The 14998-nt window shown below is 52.1% G+C and overlaps 6 protein-coding genes across 6 annotated transcripts; 2 read left to right on the forward strand and 4 right to left on the reverse strand.

The window, feature by feature from the left end:
- Positions 1-582: 582 nt before the first annotated feature.
- BJX68DRAFT_260115 (bZIP transcription factor) lies at positions 583-2100 on the forward strand (the record flags this gene model as incomplete). The annotated part of the gene is made up of 2 exons (XM_071043828.1): positions 583-703; positions 818-2100. 2 exons carry the CDS (start codon positions 583-585, stop codon positions 2098-2100), a joined length of 1404 nt encoding a protein of 467 aa, XP_070905365.1.
- Positions 2101-2193: 93 nt separating this feature from the next.
- BJX68DRAFT_125 (uncharacterized protein) lies at positions 2194-3279 on the reverse strand. The gene is made up of 2 exons (XM_071036184.1): positions 2482-3279; positions 2194-2423 (listed from the first exon to the last, which is right to left on the reverse strand). Exons 1-2 carry the CDS (start codon positions 3032-3034, stop codon positions 2287-2289), a joined length of 690 nt encoding a protein of 229 aa, XP_070905366.1. The 5' UTR covers positions 3035-3279; the 3' UTR covers positions 2194-2286.
- Positions 3280-3628: 349 nt separating this feature from the next.
- On the reverse strand, positions 3629-5089 carry BJX68DRAFT_260117 (uncharacterized protein; the record flags this gene model as incomplete). The annotated part of the gene is made up of 3 exons (XM_071043829.1): positions 3629-4063; positions 4126-4332; positions 4394-5089. The coding sequence occupies 3 exons, from the start codon at positions 5087-5089 to the stop codon at positions 3629-3631; spliced, it is 1338 nt and encodes a 445-aa protein (XP_070905367.1).
- A 3413-nt stretch (positions 5090-8502) lies between these two features.
- On the forward strand, positions 8503-10984 carry rfeD (putative transcription factor RfeD). The gene is made up of 4 exons (XM_071037080.1): positions 8503-9008; positions 9186-9351; positions 9416-9552; positions 9605-10984. Exons 1-4 carry the CDS (start codon positions 8886-8888, stop codon positions 10754-10756), a joined length of 1578 nt encoding a protein of 525 aa, XP_070905368.1. The 5' UTR covers positions 8503-8885; the 3' UTR covers positions 10757-10984.
- A 240-nt stretch (positions 10985-11224) lies between these two features.
- Positions 11225-12813, reverse strand: BJX68DRAFT_229 (lactonase family protein). Its single transcript, XM_071038946.1, has 2 exons — positions 12140-12813; positions 11225-12075 (listed from the first exon to the last, which is right to left on the reverse strand). The coding sequence occupies exons 1-2, from the start codon at positions 12535-12537 to the stop codon at positions 11259-11261; spliced, it is 1215 nt and encodes a 404-aa protein (XP_070905369.1). The 5' UTR covers positions 12538-12813; the 3' UTR covers positions 11225-11258.
- Positions 12814-13492: 679 nt separating this feature from the next.
- On the reverse strand, positions 13493-14642 carry BJX68DRAFT_222113 (type 1 glutamine amidotransferase). The gene has a single exon (XM_071037935.1). It carries the CDS (start codon positions 14476-14478, stop codon positions 13537-13539), a length of 942 nt encoding a protein of 313 aa, XP_070905370.1. The 5' UTR covers positions 14479-14642; the 3' UTR covers positions 13493-13536.
- Between the last annotated feature and the right edge of the window lie 356 nt (positions 14643-14998).

A 14998-nucleotide genomic window follows, 5' to 3' on the forward strand; every position in this document is an offset into this window, starting at 1 on the left:
CTCAAATGAAAACTTGACGTACATGACACTGTCTCTGATTTAGCTGTCAGTCCAAGTTGAAGAGAGAGTCCGCCAGTTCTCCTGCCTAGACATAGAATGACAACAACTCTATCACTCCATCTTAGCGTGATAATCGGCTCCTGCTACAGACACGGAGTAGAAGCCTACCATGTAGATACACTGGGGCACGGCCTTATGCTAAGAACCCCACGGTCTCCACATTATTCCATGGCAGATCTGCCTCCCGAGCTGATCCCGCTAGCACGTTCTCACTAGCATCATAGTACTGACATTGTGTATCTAAGATACTTCCCATTGCTACTATATATTATTATCGCCACACTAAGCCTAGGTTTAGCACAAGGATTGATTGGATGTAGGAATTCAGACTGCAGGATTGCGCCAAGTCCTCCCAAAAGGCCGGTCGCGCTAGAGCTGAGAACAAAGAAAAGCAGAGTGGCTCACGTCAGCCATCCCCCTTATTCTGACCACCTCTCAGCTTCTTCACGACAACTCCTCTAACCCTGCCACTAAGAACGCTGCATAGCTCGACAACTATTAAGTTATTTCAAATTGTACACAATGCTGCAGCACACGCAGCGGGTGGGACAGCCTGAGGGTGCCACAAAGCCGAAGCGGAAGCCCGTCCGCAGGGACCCAGAGAAGAGGCGTCAGCAGAATCTCCAAGCACAAAGGAAGTACCGTAAGTGCACCTAATTTTCCCCTCCTGCCTAAAGGTCTGCACTGCAGATGATTTATTATGGTGGTTCGGGCGCAAAAGTCCTTGTTATCATGCGGTTTGCTGATTATTTGCCAGGGGAAAAACTGCGTGAGCGTTTGGATCGACTCGAGGGGCTCGCTCAAATCGCGGCCCAAAATCGTGGCATTGAGGTTCCACTACCTACTGTAGATACACGATCGACCAAACCAGGCGAGGCATCCATAGACGCCCTTCCCATTACCAGCGCCGCTACATTGCATCCCACCACAGGGAGTCTTCCGGCTTGTGCTGCCCCAAAAATATCCATTCCCGACTTGCTCACAGCCACTCTTGGGGACTATGCCCAGCTCAGTTCACACCCTTATGGCGCTCCGACGACCTTACCCATCTGGGGCCCCGCGCTCAATGAGACGCAACTCGATCCCTCCTCATTGAGCGTATGGGATACGGGGTACATTTCACAGGCAAATAACTGTTCCACAACAGCGATACAGTATCCAACATCACAAGTCTCGCCATTGAGTGACACCCTGCCGGAGCTGAGTTTTTCGAACTCAACAACGGTCGCCTCGCAGTCGGAGTCCGCCTCGTCTGGACCTAGCTCCACGGGTTCTCCAAGCCATGTTGATCCAGCACTCATCTTCCCTGACGACAATAAATCGGGCCCATGCTGGACAACGACCCTCAAATGTAGCTGCGTTAGGCCGCACATGGTCATTCAGCATTCAAGACCAAACTCTTTCAGCTCTGGAGATTCCAAAATCATCAGATTTGAGCCAAGTCCACCTGTCGCTAACCCATACGTCAATAATCTCCGAATCGACACACTCTGCACAATATCCGCAATATGTTTGCTTAGCGAGCACGTCGGTATCACCGAAGAAGCCATTTGTTTTGATGACTCGATCTCTCCATTCTTCCGGTACGACGCGGAGTTTGCGGATGCCGCCGCCCAAACCAGCATCGTCAACATGGTTCGCGGATCATACAGAACATCACTAAAGCCAGACCTCCGCCCAAACAAGGAGCAGATCACTGTCAAGCACCACCCCTACATTGACATCCTGCCGTTCCCGGAGCTCCGAAAAAACCTCATCACCCGCACGGAGGACTATGACGAGGACGAGTTCTTCCACGATCTGCTATTCGGGCTAGTATGCTGGGGCAACGCAGGCGTCGGAAAGCGGGATCGGAATGTCTCTACTGGATACGCTTCTACGGGGATGCCGTGGGATGTCCGAAGCTGGGAAGGACATGAATGGTTCCTGAAGAAGTACTGGAGTTTGTTCGGTGGTGAGGAGGGAGAGCTTCCGCGGCAGACTGAATGGTGGCGTGGCATTCGAGGGGATGAGCCGCTGAATGTCGAAGAGGTCAGCTAGTCCGGCCTTTTTGTGCTACCATGAGTTCTACGTGTCATATGCTACTTCGGAGCCAATACCCCTTTTATATGAATTCAACAATCTTTCCGCTCTATCGCTCATTGGGCACGATTATGCGCTCAAAAATACCCTGGGTATATCTATAATGCTTATAAGATCTCGATTTACAATCAGATGGCCGTGATCTCACTCCTTCCACTCATCTCTCCCAAGCCTGATAATATCAGGCTGCTCAACGACCCAATACCTGGAGGGCGCCTTGCCCTCATCCGCCAACCGAGCAGCATGAACAGCAGCCCTTCCAATAACAAGCTGATCCGCAGCTACATCACACAGTCAGCATCCTCCCACCCTTAAGGAATGGGAGCGAGAAGAGCATACCAATCTTATCCTGTAACCCCTTCGAAACCATCCCAAGGGCTTCAAAAAACCTTTCAAGCAACGGTGCCTTTGAGTTCTGTCTCCCAATAATCATCCCTGGCCTCAGAATAATCGCCTGCTCAAACCCTAGCTCTCGCACCGCATCGTCCACTCCAACCTTCATCTTCGCGTAAGGGGTATACTTGAAGAGAAAGCCCCTAGTGCCCCCACTCGAGATGAACACGAACGTCTTCACCCCAGCCTCCTTGGCCGCGCGCGCACTGTCAATAACAGAATCGTGGTCGATTTTCCATTGTTCTGCGACTCCACCGGCGGCCGCCCTGGTCGTCCCAACCGCGTTGTAGAAGACTGATGGTTTAGGTGTGAGGGTGGATATTAGACCTGCCCATTTTGAGATGTCGGCTTCCTCAATAGCCTGAAGCTTGGGAGAGTCGGATTTGGGAATGCGGCGCGATATCGTTTTCACAGAGGTGACGTTGGGGCTGGCGAGGAGGGTTGCGAGGATCTGTGATCCTACGCCGCCTGTACTGCCTAGGACTGCTGCTGTTGTCATGACGAGTGCTTTTCTAGATGGAATTGAGTTTTGTTTTAGATGACTGGGAGGAAGAAACAGTTATGATGGAAATGTCTGGGTCCTTCAAAAGATTTAATGGAAATATGTAGGCTGCAAGTCGTCACGTCACCATTCTTAGTTCGTTCTTGTATAGCTTACGTTATCCACGCATGGCTCTATCAGCCACAACTCGGGCTCAGGAGTTAACATATAAGCCATTGCAATTCGAGAATAGTTTATAGTCGTATTTCTCTAGTCAAAATTGTGTTTCTGATGAAGCTAGTGGCGATGAGAGGGAAATCAGACATGCGTAGTTGTAATCATTTAGGAAGAAGAAACTGTCGAATTAAGAAGCTTGTTCAATATGTAGCCAAGCTAGGGTTGAAGAACACCTGCATGGGTGTCAGAACCTTCTGCAGACAAAAAGAGTGCCAACGCTTGTTTGGTAAGAAAGGCCCACTACAAAAATGAGAAGTTCCCCAGTGACAGTTGCCCAGCTACTACAGCCTTAAGTGTACCCCAATTTGTGTAACATCCGGTCTATTCCCCTATAGATCTATCTACCCCGTGTTTCTAATCTGAGAGCATGGTCAACTATAGAGAAGCCTTCCCCTTCCCAGCCAGGGCCTCTCCCAAAGCCACCTTTGCATCCTGACACATCTTCTCAACATCCGCATCCGTGATGATCGCATTACGATGGTTAATCGCTTCCTCAATCTTCTCGAAATCGTTCCCTACCCCGTCCGCGCGCCACTCATAGCAGTCTCCAATGAACCGACTGCTCTGCACAAGCCACTGTGCGCGTTCCCGGCGGCTGCTGTCGAACGTTGTCAGGGCGGCTTCGAGATCGCGGTGGTTTTGCACACGTGGATCGGCGAGCAATGCGGCAAGAACTGCCGTATCCTCAAGGCAAAATCCGGCGCCGGCGCCATGGTGTGGAGAAGTTGCATGCGCTGCGTCGCCGGAGATGGCGATGCGGGACTTTGAGAAAAAAGGGACAGGGTTGATGCCTAGGTCAAAGATGGCCCACTGTGACCTGTTAGTATCTGACGGAGAACTGTACCAAAGGCTCGAGTGTTTTAAAGACGTACGATGCTGAGTTTAGGCTCACATAGCTCTAGGAGTTTGGTCACATTCGGTCCGTAACCGGCAAAGTCTCGGAGGGCTTCCTCGCGCGTCCCGTCTCTGGTTAGACGGGGATATTCTTTCCATGTCTCGGGTGTGGTGTGGAAAGCAACAATATTAAGTGTTTTGCCTTGGTTGACTGGAAATGTGAGCATGTGGTTGTTTGGGCCCATCTGGTCGTGTCAGTACAAAAGCTGCACCTTCCGAATCGTTTATATTTGGCTTCCGACTTACATGCATGCAGGAGTTGGATGCCAGCTCCTCTCCAATAGCCTCAATAGCCTTGTCCATTGGTACCAGACCGCGGTAGGCATATTTGTGGGTGAAAGATGGGTTTGCAGACGGATGATCTCCCACCAGAATCTGGCGGACGCGGGACTTGATACCGTCACACCCAATGACCACGTCCGCTTCCCCCATCGACCCATCCACAAACTTCAAAACAAGCTTCCCATCACTCGACCGCTCCTCAATCCCCTCGAGCCGCTTCTGAAACTGCGCAACACCCTCCGGAAGCAATTTGACTAGTTCATCCAGAAAATGCGCACGATGAACACCCGTCTGGCCCAGGCTGTTTGTGATGGTGAACGCGATCTCTTGCGTCCTCTTGTCCGTCCCTGTGTTATACGCACTCTCGCTACTCGTGTACCCATCGAGGTAATCGAACCACACCTTTTGCTTTGACGGCCAGAGATTTGTCGTGCAGACCTTTGCGAACGCATCGTATATGCCGCTGTGGCACAACTTCATCGCCTCCACCGCATTAGGGCCGAATGAGACGCCTGCGCCCACCTCGGAGAATGCAGTCGCTTGTTCATAGATTGTGACGGAAATACCACGGTGGTGGAGGGCAATGGCAAGACTCAGGCCCGCAATTCCGCCACCCACGATGGCGCAGTGGAAGTTCTTAGTCTGGGGTAGGGAGCCCATTGTTAGGTCGGGTTATTGTTGGGTGGGATGTGGTTTGAGGTGGTTTGAGAGAGATACGGTAAGTAGGCTTACACTGGGCTTTATCAAATACCTGGTGACGATCGTCTAGGCTCACGATTGAGGTCATGAAGGCAGTCGGCCAGGCGAATCGGATCGCAACAAGCTCGTTCGGATCTGGGGTAAGCCACAAGTTGCCCCAGTCGACCCTCTTCGGATAGGAAACTCGGGGACGGTTAAGCGGCATCATGTCCGTTACCAGGCACACCCGACAATTAGCCATGTAATAACGTATCTTCCCTCAATGGCGAAGTGAGCTACGCTATGTAGAAACCTGGGGCTACTCACGCCGCGCATCAGGTTTGGCCATCATCTGCCATTCCCAATCCATGGTTGAACGGAGGATGGGGGTTTCCCGGTTCCGATACGCCACTCGATCGGATGAGGTTTCCAACATCAAATTAACCGACGCAAGTCACTGAGGGTGATAATATACCCAGGGAGAAGAAATACTTAGGCCAACTTCATTGCGGTTGAGTACTCCGTGCACCAGAAGATCGTTGAGTTTCGGCTTTCGCATATCTGACTCCGAATATCACGACGAGCGAGGGGGAGAGTGTTCCGATTACGAGGGGAAGCGAGTCAGGCACTCGGAATCGTCCCCGAGACTCCAAACCGCACGCCGTAAATGCCCTGCATCCTCCAGGTTTCGCTTTATACTCCAGTTGTTGATGGCGTTGGCAATTGGCATATTAACGGCTGTCTTGGCTTGTCCGGGGAAAACCGGCAACTGAACAAATCGACAACTGCCATCTGCGTGGGGGCATCACTGAGAGATGGACCTCAACCTGAGTCTTCTACCTTCGATTGCACGTTTGAGAACAATCCAATCATAGTACTTTCCCGCTGCAGCTATCTCAGAAAGGAAACTGTTCACAATTGCAACCGGTCCAGGCGCCAAACAGAAAAGAAAACCAGCTTCCCCAATTCTTGGCGTCGGCGCGCCGCCGCCGCTGGGGAGGGCATTTTTGTTTCTGCGAGGAACATCCGACCTGCAGGAAGCTAAAATCCATCTCAGTGATCTCACGAATTCCCTGCGTTGACTCCCAAGGCACCGTTGCGACTTGCGAGCGATATTTTCAAGTGGTTTCAGCTCCTCGCTATGTGGCCTTGCAAGATATAGGCATGGAGTATGGGTGTCTCTCTCCGCACGAGGTACAAAAGTTATCGTCGGTCGGTGAGGGCTTTGGATTTACCGGCGTTGCCCCATGTGCTGAGGTACTCCGTAATACGTAGTTACCAGGGGTTCTGAATTCTTGCCTTGCGTCACAGGCTGCTGCACGAGTCCACGACTGAGAAAGCCTTTCTTTGTCTAGAGCCAACCACCCGAGGACAGCTCTTGGAGCAAAGCATCAGCGATGGCTAATATTTACTCGCCGTGAAGAAGTATGGAGAACAGATTCTAGCCTGACTTCTCCAAATCCGAGGCGGAAGACACGGCAACCAGCTTTCTTTCGCTTAAGGGCGAATTGGGCATCAACCCCCTCTTGAGTCGTCTCGACCGGGAGAATGGATGCGGATTCCGAGGAGGCACCACTAACAAGCAACGAGTTCAACTCTCGGCCGTTGGGGGTCTCTTTGCCAACCATACTGGCAGTTTCTTTCGGGATACATTTGCCCCCTCCTTTTTCACACACCCGTGGTTCCATGGGAATTCCAAAAGCTCATTTTTAGGAGTTTTACCCAGAGTATAAGGCCCGCAATCTGTTTTGCCACAGCTTAATCGCTCTTCACCTTCTTCGCTGCTTCCATTTTTCGTCGTCGTTGACTAAGTCGCGCCCCACACGGGATTAAGGAACTAAAGTGGCGTCGAGCTAAGCTGAAATTTCGCCTGAGTCTTAGGAGCCGGCCAGAAGAAAGTTGGAGCTCCCAGCTCCGGGTTGGTCCATAAGAAGCTCAAGGCCATGGAGCTGGGGAGAGCTGGGAGGGGGAGTGAGGAGGGGCACGTCGCACATGGTTTCTTTTAGCCGGCTTGCCCTTTGCCCTGCCACTAGAAAGTTGCAAGCATGAAGGTGAGATGACACCATTGCCAACCTTGCGAACCCCCTCCTGCTTTCTTTCATAGGCTCCAGTTGCTCTCTTTGACATGCAAGGTCGTAGCTACAAAATTTCAGCTGATCATGCTGGAAGCTGTCGAGTCCATCTCCTGGGCTCCACTCCTGCAGCTCCCGGATTGCTGGACAGGCTGACTAACTGTACCGTATGGTAATTCCAACACACCATCTGAGTTTCGCAGACTCGGAAAGTGGAGGGCAATTGAGGGATGCATTGTCTCCAGGACTCGCTCTATGACACTGACATATGCTGCATTGCGAGTCATTTGAAGAGGACTAATCAGACAAGGCCACATTGAAGGGCTTTGTTGGCAGGTGTTGGATTTCTATTATGGCGAACTTGAAGTCCTGCCGCTCGTCTTTTACGGTATGGTCAGGTACTACGGAGTACCATTAACCACTGGCAGTGGTTGTAATCTGAGGCCGATGCTACCGAACGAAAAAAACAAGTGTCAGACTGGAGACGACCCATCGCAACGTCGCACACACAAGCAATTGCAGCAGGACCTCGGAGATGACACTCATATAGGAGCATTCAAAAGATAATACGGAGGAGCGCAGAATAGCAGTGTATCAGAGATGCCAGAGGCTGTCTGCCTGCAAGAATCTTTGTTGTTGGCCTCGAAAATAGACTCTTGACGAACCCACGCGGAAATCGCGGTGTTCCACGTTATCGATACGGAGCAAGCGCCACCCACGGCATCTGATTCTTGTACGCCAAATCGTTCAGATCATTATGAATGCGATTGAGGCAATAATAACATAACTTAGCTTTGAAGTAGATCGTTTTATCCTTGTACCTTGAAAAGAATGCATCCTCAAGCGCCATTCCAGCCGGTCCAGCTGGTGCAGCGCAGCGCAGATGTTGACAGGATGATGTAAATGAGCACAGCATAGATAACCTTCTTCCAAATTGCATTCTCGGTCAGGCCGGGACAAGACCGTGTCACCGGATCAGTTCTCCTCAAGAGCTCGAATCTCTCGAGAATAACCAAGCAGAGCTTGAGCTCTCAGAGAAGGAAGTTCTCCTCTTTGGCCCCCGTTCACTCCCGCCGCCCGTCTTCATTCGCCGTCCTCTCCACCTTTTCCCACCCGGTCGCCTCCATTCGTTTTCGCTCCTCCTGCAATTTTCATTACTGCATTGAACCGGAGTCGAGCTTTCAGTCTTTTCCCTCCAATCAGTCTCCTGCTTATCACTTATCCATCTCCTCGCCCTTCCGCTAGTCTCATCGTAGCCTAGCTTTTCAACACGCAAAGGAGCTTCCTGACCTTTCCCCTCCCCTGTGAGAAACCTGCCCTACTATTCCTTCCTTGACCTTCCGATGCATTGCTCCTAGCTCCCTATCATTTCTTTATTAGAGCTGGTTACTCCCTTCGGAGCTGCAGGACGAGGTCATCACTCGTTCTTGAGCAAATCGCTGCTTTCATCTCTTCTAACCGCGGAGTATCGCCTCCATCTCTCCCCCCTCCTTATCTTCAGAGCTCGGCCCTTGCAACCCTTCAACTCGACAATTGTTGCAGCTGACGAGTCTCTGGTCACATCTGAAATATTTAGCTTGATCTAGAGCATGCATCGCGACGTCGGATCTGCAGCTTGACTCGACCTCGAACTGAATCGCCTGTCTCAATCCTTTGTTGCCGCCCTGGCCGACCTCTCACTCAAACGCTGCCAATAAGACGGATTCATGCAGATCATGCCGCCGCGAGCGTCCTTGACCAGCTCCTTTTCCGTGACCGATGCCAATAATGAGGTGGTTTGTCCCTTGAAGAACAATGATGGCTCCAATTGTCGGAAAAGATGTTTGGGCGTGAGTCCTACCTACCCCGCCACCAGAAGCTCCAGATCGCTTTTTTCCCGCTCTTATCGATTGGCGCCCCACCGCAATCGCAACGAGCTTCGCGAGGGAGAAGAAAAGAGAAGTTACTCATTGTGCTGAGAGATGTATCAAATTCTTCCCATGAGGCTAATTCCATTCTTTCACTAGGAAAAACGTTATCGCTCCATGCAGGAGCATATCCGACGGGCCCATCCAAACCACTACATTCCAAAGCTTCCGGCAACAGAGGAGAGCTTTATCATGATGGTCACCACTCCTCTTGATCAGCGCGCACACCTTACTCCTCCGCAAACCCAATCCAGAAGACGCAATGGTTAGTTTTGGCTCTTGCGGGGATAAGCTTGGATCAAGCTGAACTGAATTAGATGCCGACCGAGACTTCTATGGCCGAGAACCTAACTCTCCCGCAACCCCACGGGGTATCGATGAAGCGCACCCTGCCGCAGCAACTGCTGCGGTCGCATTGGCTCAATTGCACCATAATCGATTAACCTCTGATTGGGATACCGACGTGGTATGGCCAAATTCATACTAGCCTCAGATGGAGGGTGCTAATACCAAAGTAGGAAATCCATTCCGACAACGATATTGGGAGAGAGCCTATGCGGTCGTCAATTGAGCTTCCTTCGCTGCGCGACCACTTTAAACAGGAATCGTTACCCCCATTTTCATCACCCCGGCCAAGATCGCTTTTGCCTTCTATACTCAATCATTCCCCACCCGGTCGCTCTTCGACGCTTCCTCCGATTCAAAGGACTAACAAACTCCCCCGCCCTCGCAAGGGATCCATCTCAGGGGCACGGAAGGCGAAGCATGAACGGCCAAAGTCGAAGGAGTTTGGCCGACGGCCGAGTCTAGGCGATCGGAAAGCTTTATCGGCAGAGCCACAGACCGCAGCTTGGGCACAGGGTAAGCGCTGGGAGGATCTCATTGAGGCAGCGACATCAGCCACTGAGGTTGACGATGACCGATCTGAGGTGAGCTTGCATTGTAGCCGTGAACCTGTAACCATCCAATTAACCAGACGGCAGATGGGACGTTCGCCCACCATACCACCAATGATTCCCAACATTACCTCCATCACCTCAGCACCTTCGGTCAAAGGTCGATCATCCATGCCTCCTGCATTCCAGTCCCCCGGATTGCCACCACCTGCCTCGCATCGCCATTTCCCACCGCCACACTCCTACGCAGCGTCGCCTCTCCACAAATCTCTCACACCGCCGCCGTACGAGTTTTCGCGCAACCGTGATACTGACCTTGAGCCTTTCCCGTCCATTGAGTCTTCTCTAGATTCCGCATCCACTGCTTCGGGAAAGACCTTTAGTTACTCCAACCACGTGAATTCAACAGGACACCCTGACTCCAGCCCAGTGCTGAATCTGTTCCCGTCTTCGGCAGCCCAGCGGCAGCATCACCGGTTTTCTAACCCTACCCCAGCGTCCTTCCGCAACAAAGAGATACAGATATTCTGTGCGAGCTGCAAGCGACCATGGCCGTTGAACGAATGTTATGCCTGCACGGAGTGCATCTGCGGTGTATGTCGCGACTGCGTCGTGAGCTACATCAGCAGTCCGCCTACGCCTTTCAAGAACGTCACCTCTAGCCCTGGCAGTGCAATGTCTCATGGACCAACAAGCTATCCAAGCCCGCGAGGTTGCCCTCGGTGCCGAACCGTAGGCGGCAAATGGAAAGCATTTCAACTAGATGTCAAATAGGGCATACATAATGCATCAGACACGGAGCCCTGGCAAGGCTCTACTTATGGCTTACGGAACTTATGATTAACGGCTGAGGGTCCACGGTACTCAAAAATCACGTCTCAACGAACGACACATCAAGCGCCAACGGGCATCGATGCGATGAGTGCCCGAATGTGTTATGGAAGGGCTGGCCCGACCAACTACTAGCGGGTATTCTCGCCACAGCCGGCATGTTTGCTTGTAAAAAAGCTGGTCTTTTGATTTCTTGGATATGTTTGACGGCGCACATGTTGGTATTATCATCTAGGCGGTTTATATACAATGCGGTGGTATTTTGGATTTATTTCTGTTTAAGTTTGATTGCTGATATATTTCAGACGATTTGCATGCATTTGTGGTTGATCCATGGGCAGTATATCTTGAAGGATTTGATGAAATTTCTGAACTGATCGAGTTGTTTTGGTCGGTCAATGCCGTTGTTGCTGGCTATGGCGACTCGCCTGAACCAGCGGACAGTTTACTCGTCCCAGATAATGCTGCTCAGGCCCTCAAGTGTGTTAGGCTCACCAGGCACGCCCACCATCAAATCCGCCACGACATCACCAAGCGCTCCGGTATCTGGGTTCCTCGTGACAATGGCGACGTTGGAAGAGAGCTGGTTTCCGATAGCAACCAAGTCGCCGGCCTTGTTGATTGCAAACGTGCGAGGTAGCACACCATACGAGGATGTGATCTCTTCAAATGCAAGCTTGCCGCTCCGAACGCGGCGCAAGTTCGCGAGGGAGTCATTGCCATCAAAGGCAGCATCCAGCCTCACAGAGACATAGACGTTTTCACCGACCAATCTGATTTCCCCTAGAGAAGCACCATCCGGCAAGTCCTCGGGATAAGGCACGTCCGCATCAATCCGGCGGAACGCAAGACATCCACCGGCCGGGTAGGAAACCGCGAAAGCCTCGGCTTCGCCGTTTAACTCGCCAGCAACGTAGAGGATAGTCTGCGGGGCTTTCGGAGCGCGCCCGCGGATCTTGGGAGAACCCTCTGCCGTCCAGAACACGCCGTGGCGCGGGCCTCCACCGGATGTGTAGTTCAAGCTCGAGCAGGTGTTAAGCTTGCCGTTACTCTTATCAATCGCAAAAACGCGGACAAGATCAGCTCCCAAGTCGGGAACGAGAACGAAACCTCCAGTCGGGTCGAGGAAAGCTTGGTGTGGGTGCGGCGCCTCCTGCCGATCGGGGACCGCACCGGGCCCGGACAGCTCGAATTCAAAGACTTGCAGAGGGTCGGCGTCCTTCTTCAGGGGAAGCTTGTATGTCGAAACGGCGGAGCCGGAGCTGTTTGGTACTCATATTAGCTTCCAATCAATGACATTCTGAAAAGAAACGGGGAAGAGCTCACTAATGCGCGACAGCCAAATACTGCCCATCCTCCCCTTCATAGACCACATTATGCACCCCACTCCCCGGTGCAGTCCCTGTCACCGCAATCTCACTCAGCAGCCCATTCTCGTCAGCAGCGAGCGCCGTCAATGACCCATTGACCGACTCATATTCATTCTTCCAGCCATACTCATCAGAGCAGTAGAGCGTACGCGTAGCAGGGTCAAAGGTTATCCAGCTCGGATACGTCCCGCACGTCTCAAGCGACGAAGCCTGGGTAAGGGCATAGCTTCCATCGCTGGCGCGGTCGAGCGAAAGCGTGTAGACCGATTTCGTCGAGTAGTGCGTTGCGTAGAGCTTTGTGGCTGTGGCGCTTGCTAGGCCGAAGCTTAGCAGCGCAAGAGGGGAAGTAAACATTTTCGCCAGCTTTTGGATTCTGCAAAGATAAACAGACAACTGAGTGATGGATGAATGAAAAATGAGATCTCAAACCCCACCTGGGGAAAACAAAAAGACACACAGTCGCGATGCAAATAAATAGTTCCGCCGTCGATGCTTACCGCATTCGTCAAGGAGAAGCCAGGCTGACCAGCATGCCTTGGCCCTTAACTATGCAAGGGAGCGCGCGATGACGCTGGAATTTTTGATTGTCAGGGACTGGCGGCTGGCGGCCTGATCTGGGCGTGCCACGGTGCTTGTGCAGCCAATGCGGAGAATCCTGGATGAATTGGGTGCTCCGTATGTTGTTGCATCGCGAAATCATGTCGGAGACTCCCCGTGAGTAAATAAATTTAGATTGTTTGGGGAGATGGCCGGTTGGAATGGTGAGTAGTCTGAAACAGATTCTGATACACGGAGTGTTTGGTCGATCTTTTCTGGCGCTTCGGAGAATTGACTCTCTACGTGGTTGCAGATGGCAGGTACACTTGGTTGTTCTTTCCATTGTTGAACAATATCCGGGGAAATGAACAAGGAAAGGGCAACCCACCGGGCCTTGGAGCGCACCTGCCTTACGTAGAACATTGAAAAAACGAAGGAGCGACCCGCCAACTTCTTAGATATGGAAGGTGCGACGGTCGTTCCTTCCTCGCAGTGAGATTCCCTTGGGAGGGAAAGTACGACCCAGGATGCACCTGCCTCATAAGAAACACTACGGAGAGGGAAGGAACGACCGGCGTCTGGACCGGTATTACTTGGTCTTTCCTCTTTCGAAACTCCCTTGCCCTTGAGTTCCTGGCGTTGAGATGGGATTTGGGGAAGCTCAGCCATCTCCGCCAATTTTTGCGGGATGTCGGGGAACTGCCGAGACGAATACTATATAGTGCTTCTGCACTTTTCGGGAAAACGGCCCTGCCCACTGTCATAATCCCAATGTGTATAATCTATTCTCTATATGGATTATTATATTCCAATAAATCATGAGCTGACAAAAAACAGCATCACAATCTCCGCCGCAACCTTCGCATCATCGTCGTCCTCGGCCATCCCCTCGACTCTCCCCTTCTTGATCAGGCTAAGATACCCCTCCACATCCTTGGAATTCCAGCCGTTCCATCCGTCCCTTCTCCCGAATTCCAAGCACGTCTCCGTGTTCACAAAGACATCGAACTCAAAGTGGCCCTGGTACGTCAATACCCGACCAGGATAATACAGCCCCTGTATGGGACACAGCTCCGTTGATCCAACGTTCGTCCACGGCGCCGGCAGTGCCTTCATCCCAGGTAAAAGAGAGACCCAGTCGCCGTGAATCATCTGCAGGCGGAGCTGGTTGGCAACCGGCAACGAGGCAGGGGAAAGGTTCGGGAAATGCGCAACAAATTCCGGATCGAGCGTTATAGAGGTGAGGCCCACCTCTGAGCCGCGAGGGCACGCTTCGACGATCACGCTCGGTGGTTCTGGAGTCTGCGCTTGTGCCGAAAGAAGAGCCTGGCCGATGAGCTGGTGGCCGAAGCACGAGCCGAACATCTTGACGTGGGGGTAATCATTGAAGACCGTTTGCAGGTAAGTCTGTAGGGTGACGATCCATGGGTATTTTGCGGACTCGTATGCCGCCGCGGCAGCCCCGGTGATAAGTATCGCGTCGATGGGGAGGGAGAGTGGATTCACGGTGCTTGATCCTCCATTTATTGCTGAACCGTTCGTCCCTGGTGGGGGACGTGGTAATGTGCGCAGGCTCTGAAGAGGTGGTAGAGAGCCGCCTACGACATCGAAGGCTGTTGTGTGAATATCCGAAGCGGGGAAGTTGAGTCGCGACGCCGCGGATTGGAGAAGGTGGCGGAACTGAGAGCTGTAGAGACCGCGAGCGGCGTAGACGGTTGGGACGGGGACGTCGGTGTCCAAGATTGCTATGTGAAGCATCTTGCTCTCCGAGGCGCGGTAGTGCCGATGTGTTGAAGGAGCATGTATGGGAGTGGGAAAGTCATGATCGAGGAGTTCAAGTTTTATTCTAGTGAGGGGCACGAGGGGATTCGATTACCGGATTGGGAAGTTGTATACGATGGAGTCACAGTTGAGTAGAGAACACATTGCAGTGGTAGTACACTCAGGAGCGAGGTAAATACTCTGATAAAGGTGAAAAGAAGCTTCCCTCGGAGAATCGTAGGTATGCGATGTATACAAAACTTAGAAGCAGGGATGGAGGGGCAGCATGGGGTACTCCACATTCAGGAACATCCACTAAGGGTGACGGAATTATGCATGCATAACCGGCCAGATTGATCTATAATATACCATATAGTGCTGTTCATGTTGTCCTACACCGAGAAGGACAAACTTCTAGAAATAGAACAGCAGTCAAGCGCCTTGATTTCCGTTGTCACCATTATCGCATATCGTCGGGTTCTCGGATCCTCTTCGTCAATTGACTCCTCCATCATCG

Source organism: Aspergillus pseudodeflectus (genome assembly GCF_044049435.1).
Source record: "Aspergillus pseudodeflectus strain CBS 756.74 chromosome Unknown BJX68scaffold_1, whole genome shotgun sequence".
NCBI lineage: Eukaryota > Fungi > Ascomycota > Eurotiomycetes > Eurotiales > Aspergillaceae > Aspergillus > Aspergillus pseudodeflectus.

Coding starts and splice junctions, on each gene's coding strand:
- BJX68DRAFT_125 (XM_071036184.1), bottom strand. CDS start 3,034: ATGACAACAGCAGCAGTCCTAGGCAGTACAGGCGGCGTAGGATCACAG. Junction 2,424..2,481: donor GGGGTTACAGGATAAGATTG/GTATGCTCTTCT, acceptor TGTGTGATGTAG/CTGCGGATCAGCTTGTTATT.
- rfeD (XM_071037080.1), top strand. CDS start 8,886: ATGCAGATCATGCCGCCGCGAGCGTCCTTGACCAGCTCCTTTTCCGTG. Junction 9,009..9,185: donor GTCGGAAAAGATGTTTGGGC/GTGAGTCCTACC, acceptor TTCTTTCACTAG/GAAAAACGTTATCGCTCCAT. Junction 9,352..9,415: donor CCAATCCAGAAGACGCAATG/GTTAGTTTTGGC, acceptor ATGCCGACCGAG/ACTTCTATGGCCGAGAACCT.
- BJX68DRAFT_229 (XM_071038946.1), bottom strand. CDS start 12,537: ATGTTTACTTCCCCTCTTGCGCTGCTAAGCTTCGGCCTAGCAAGCGCC. Junction 12,076..12,139: donor TATTTGGCTGTCGCGCATTA/GTGAGCTCTTCC, acceptor AGTACCAAACAG/CTCCGGCTCCGCCGTTTCGA.
- BJX68DRAFT_222113 (XM_071037935.1), bottom strand. CDS start 14,478: ATGCTTCACATAGCAATCTTGGACACCGACGTCCCCGTCCCAACCGTC.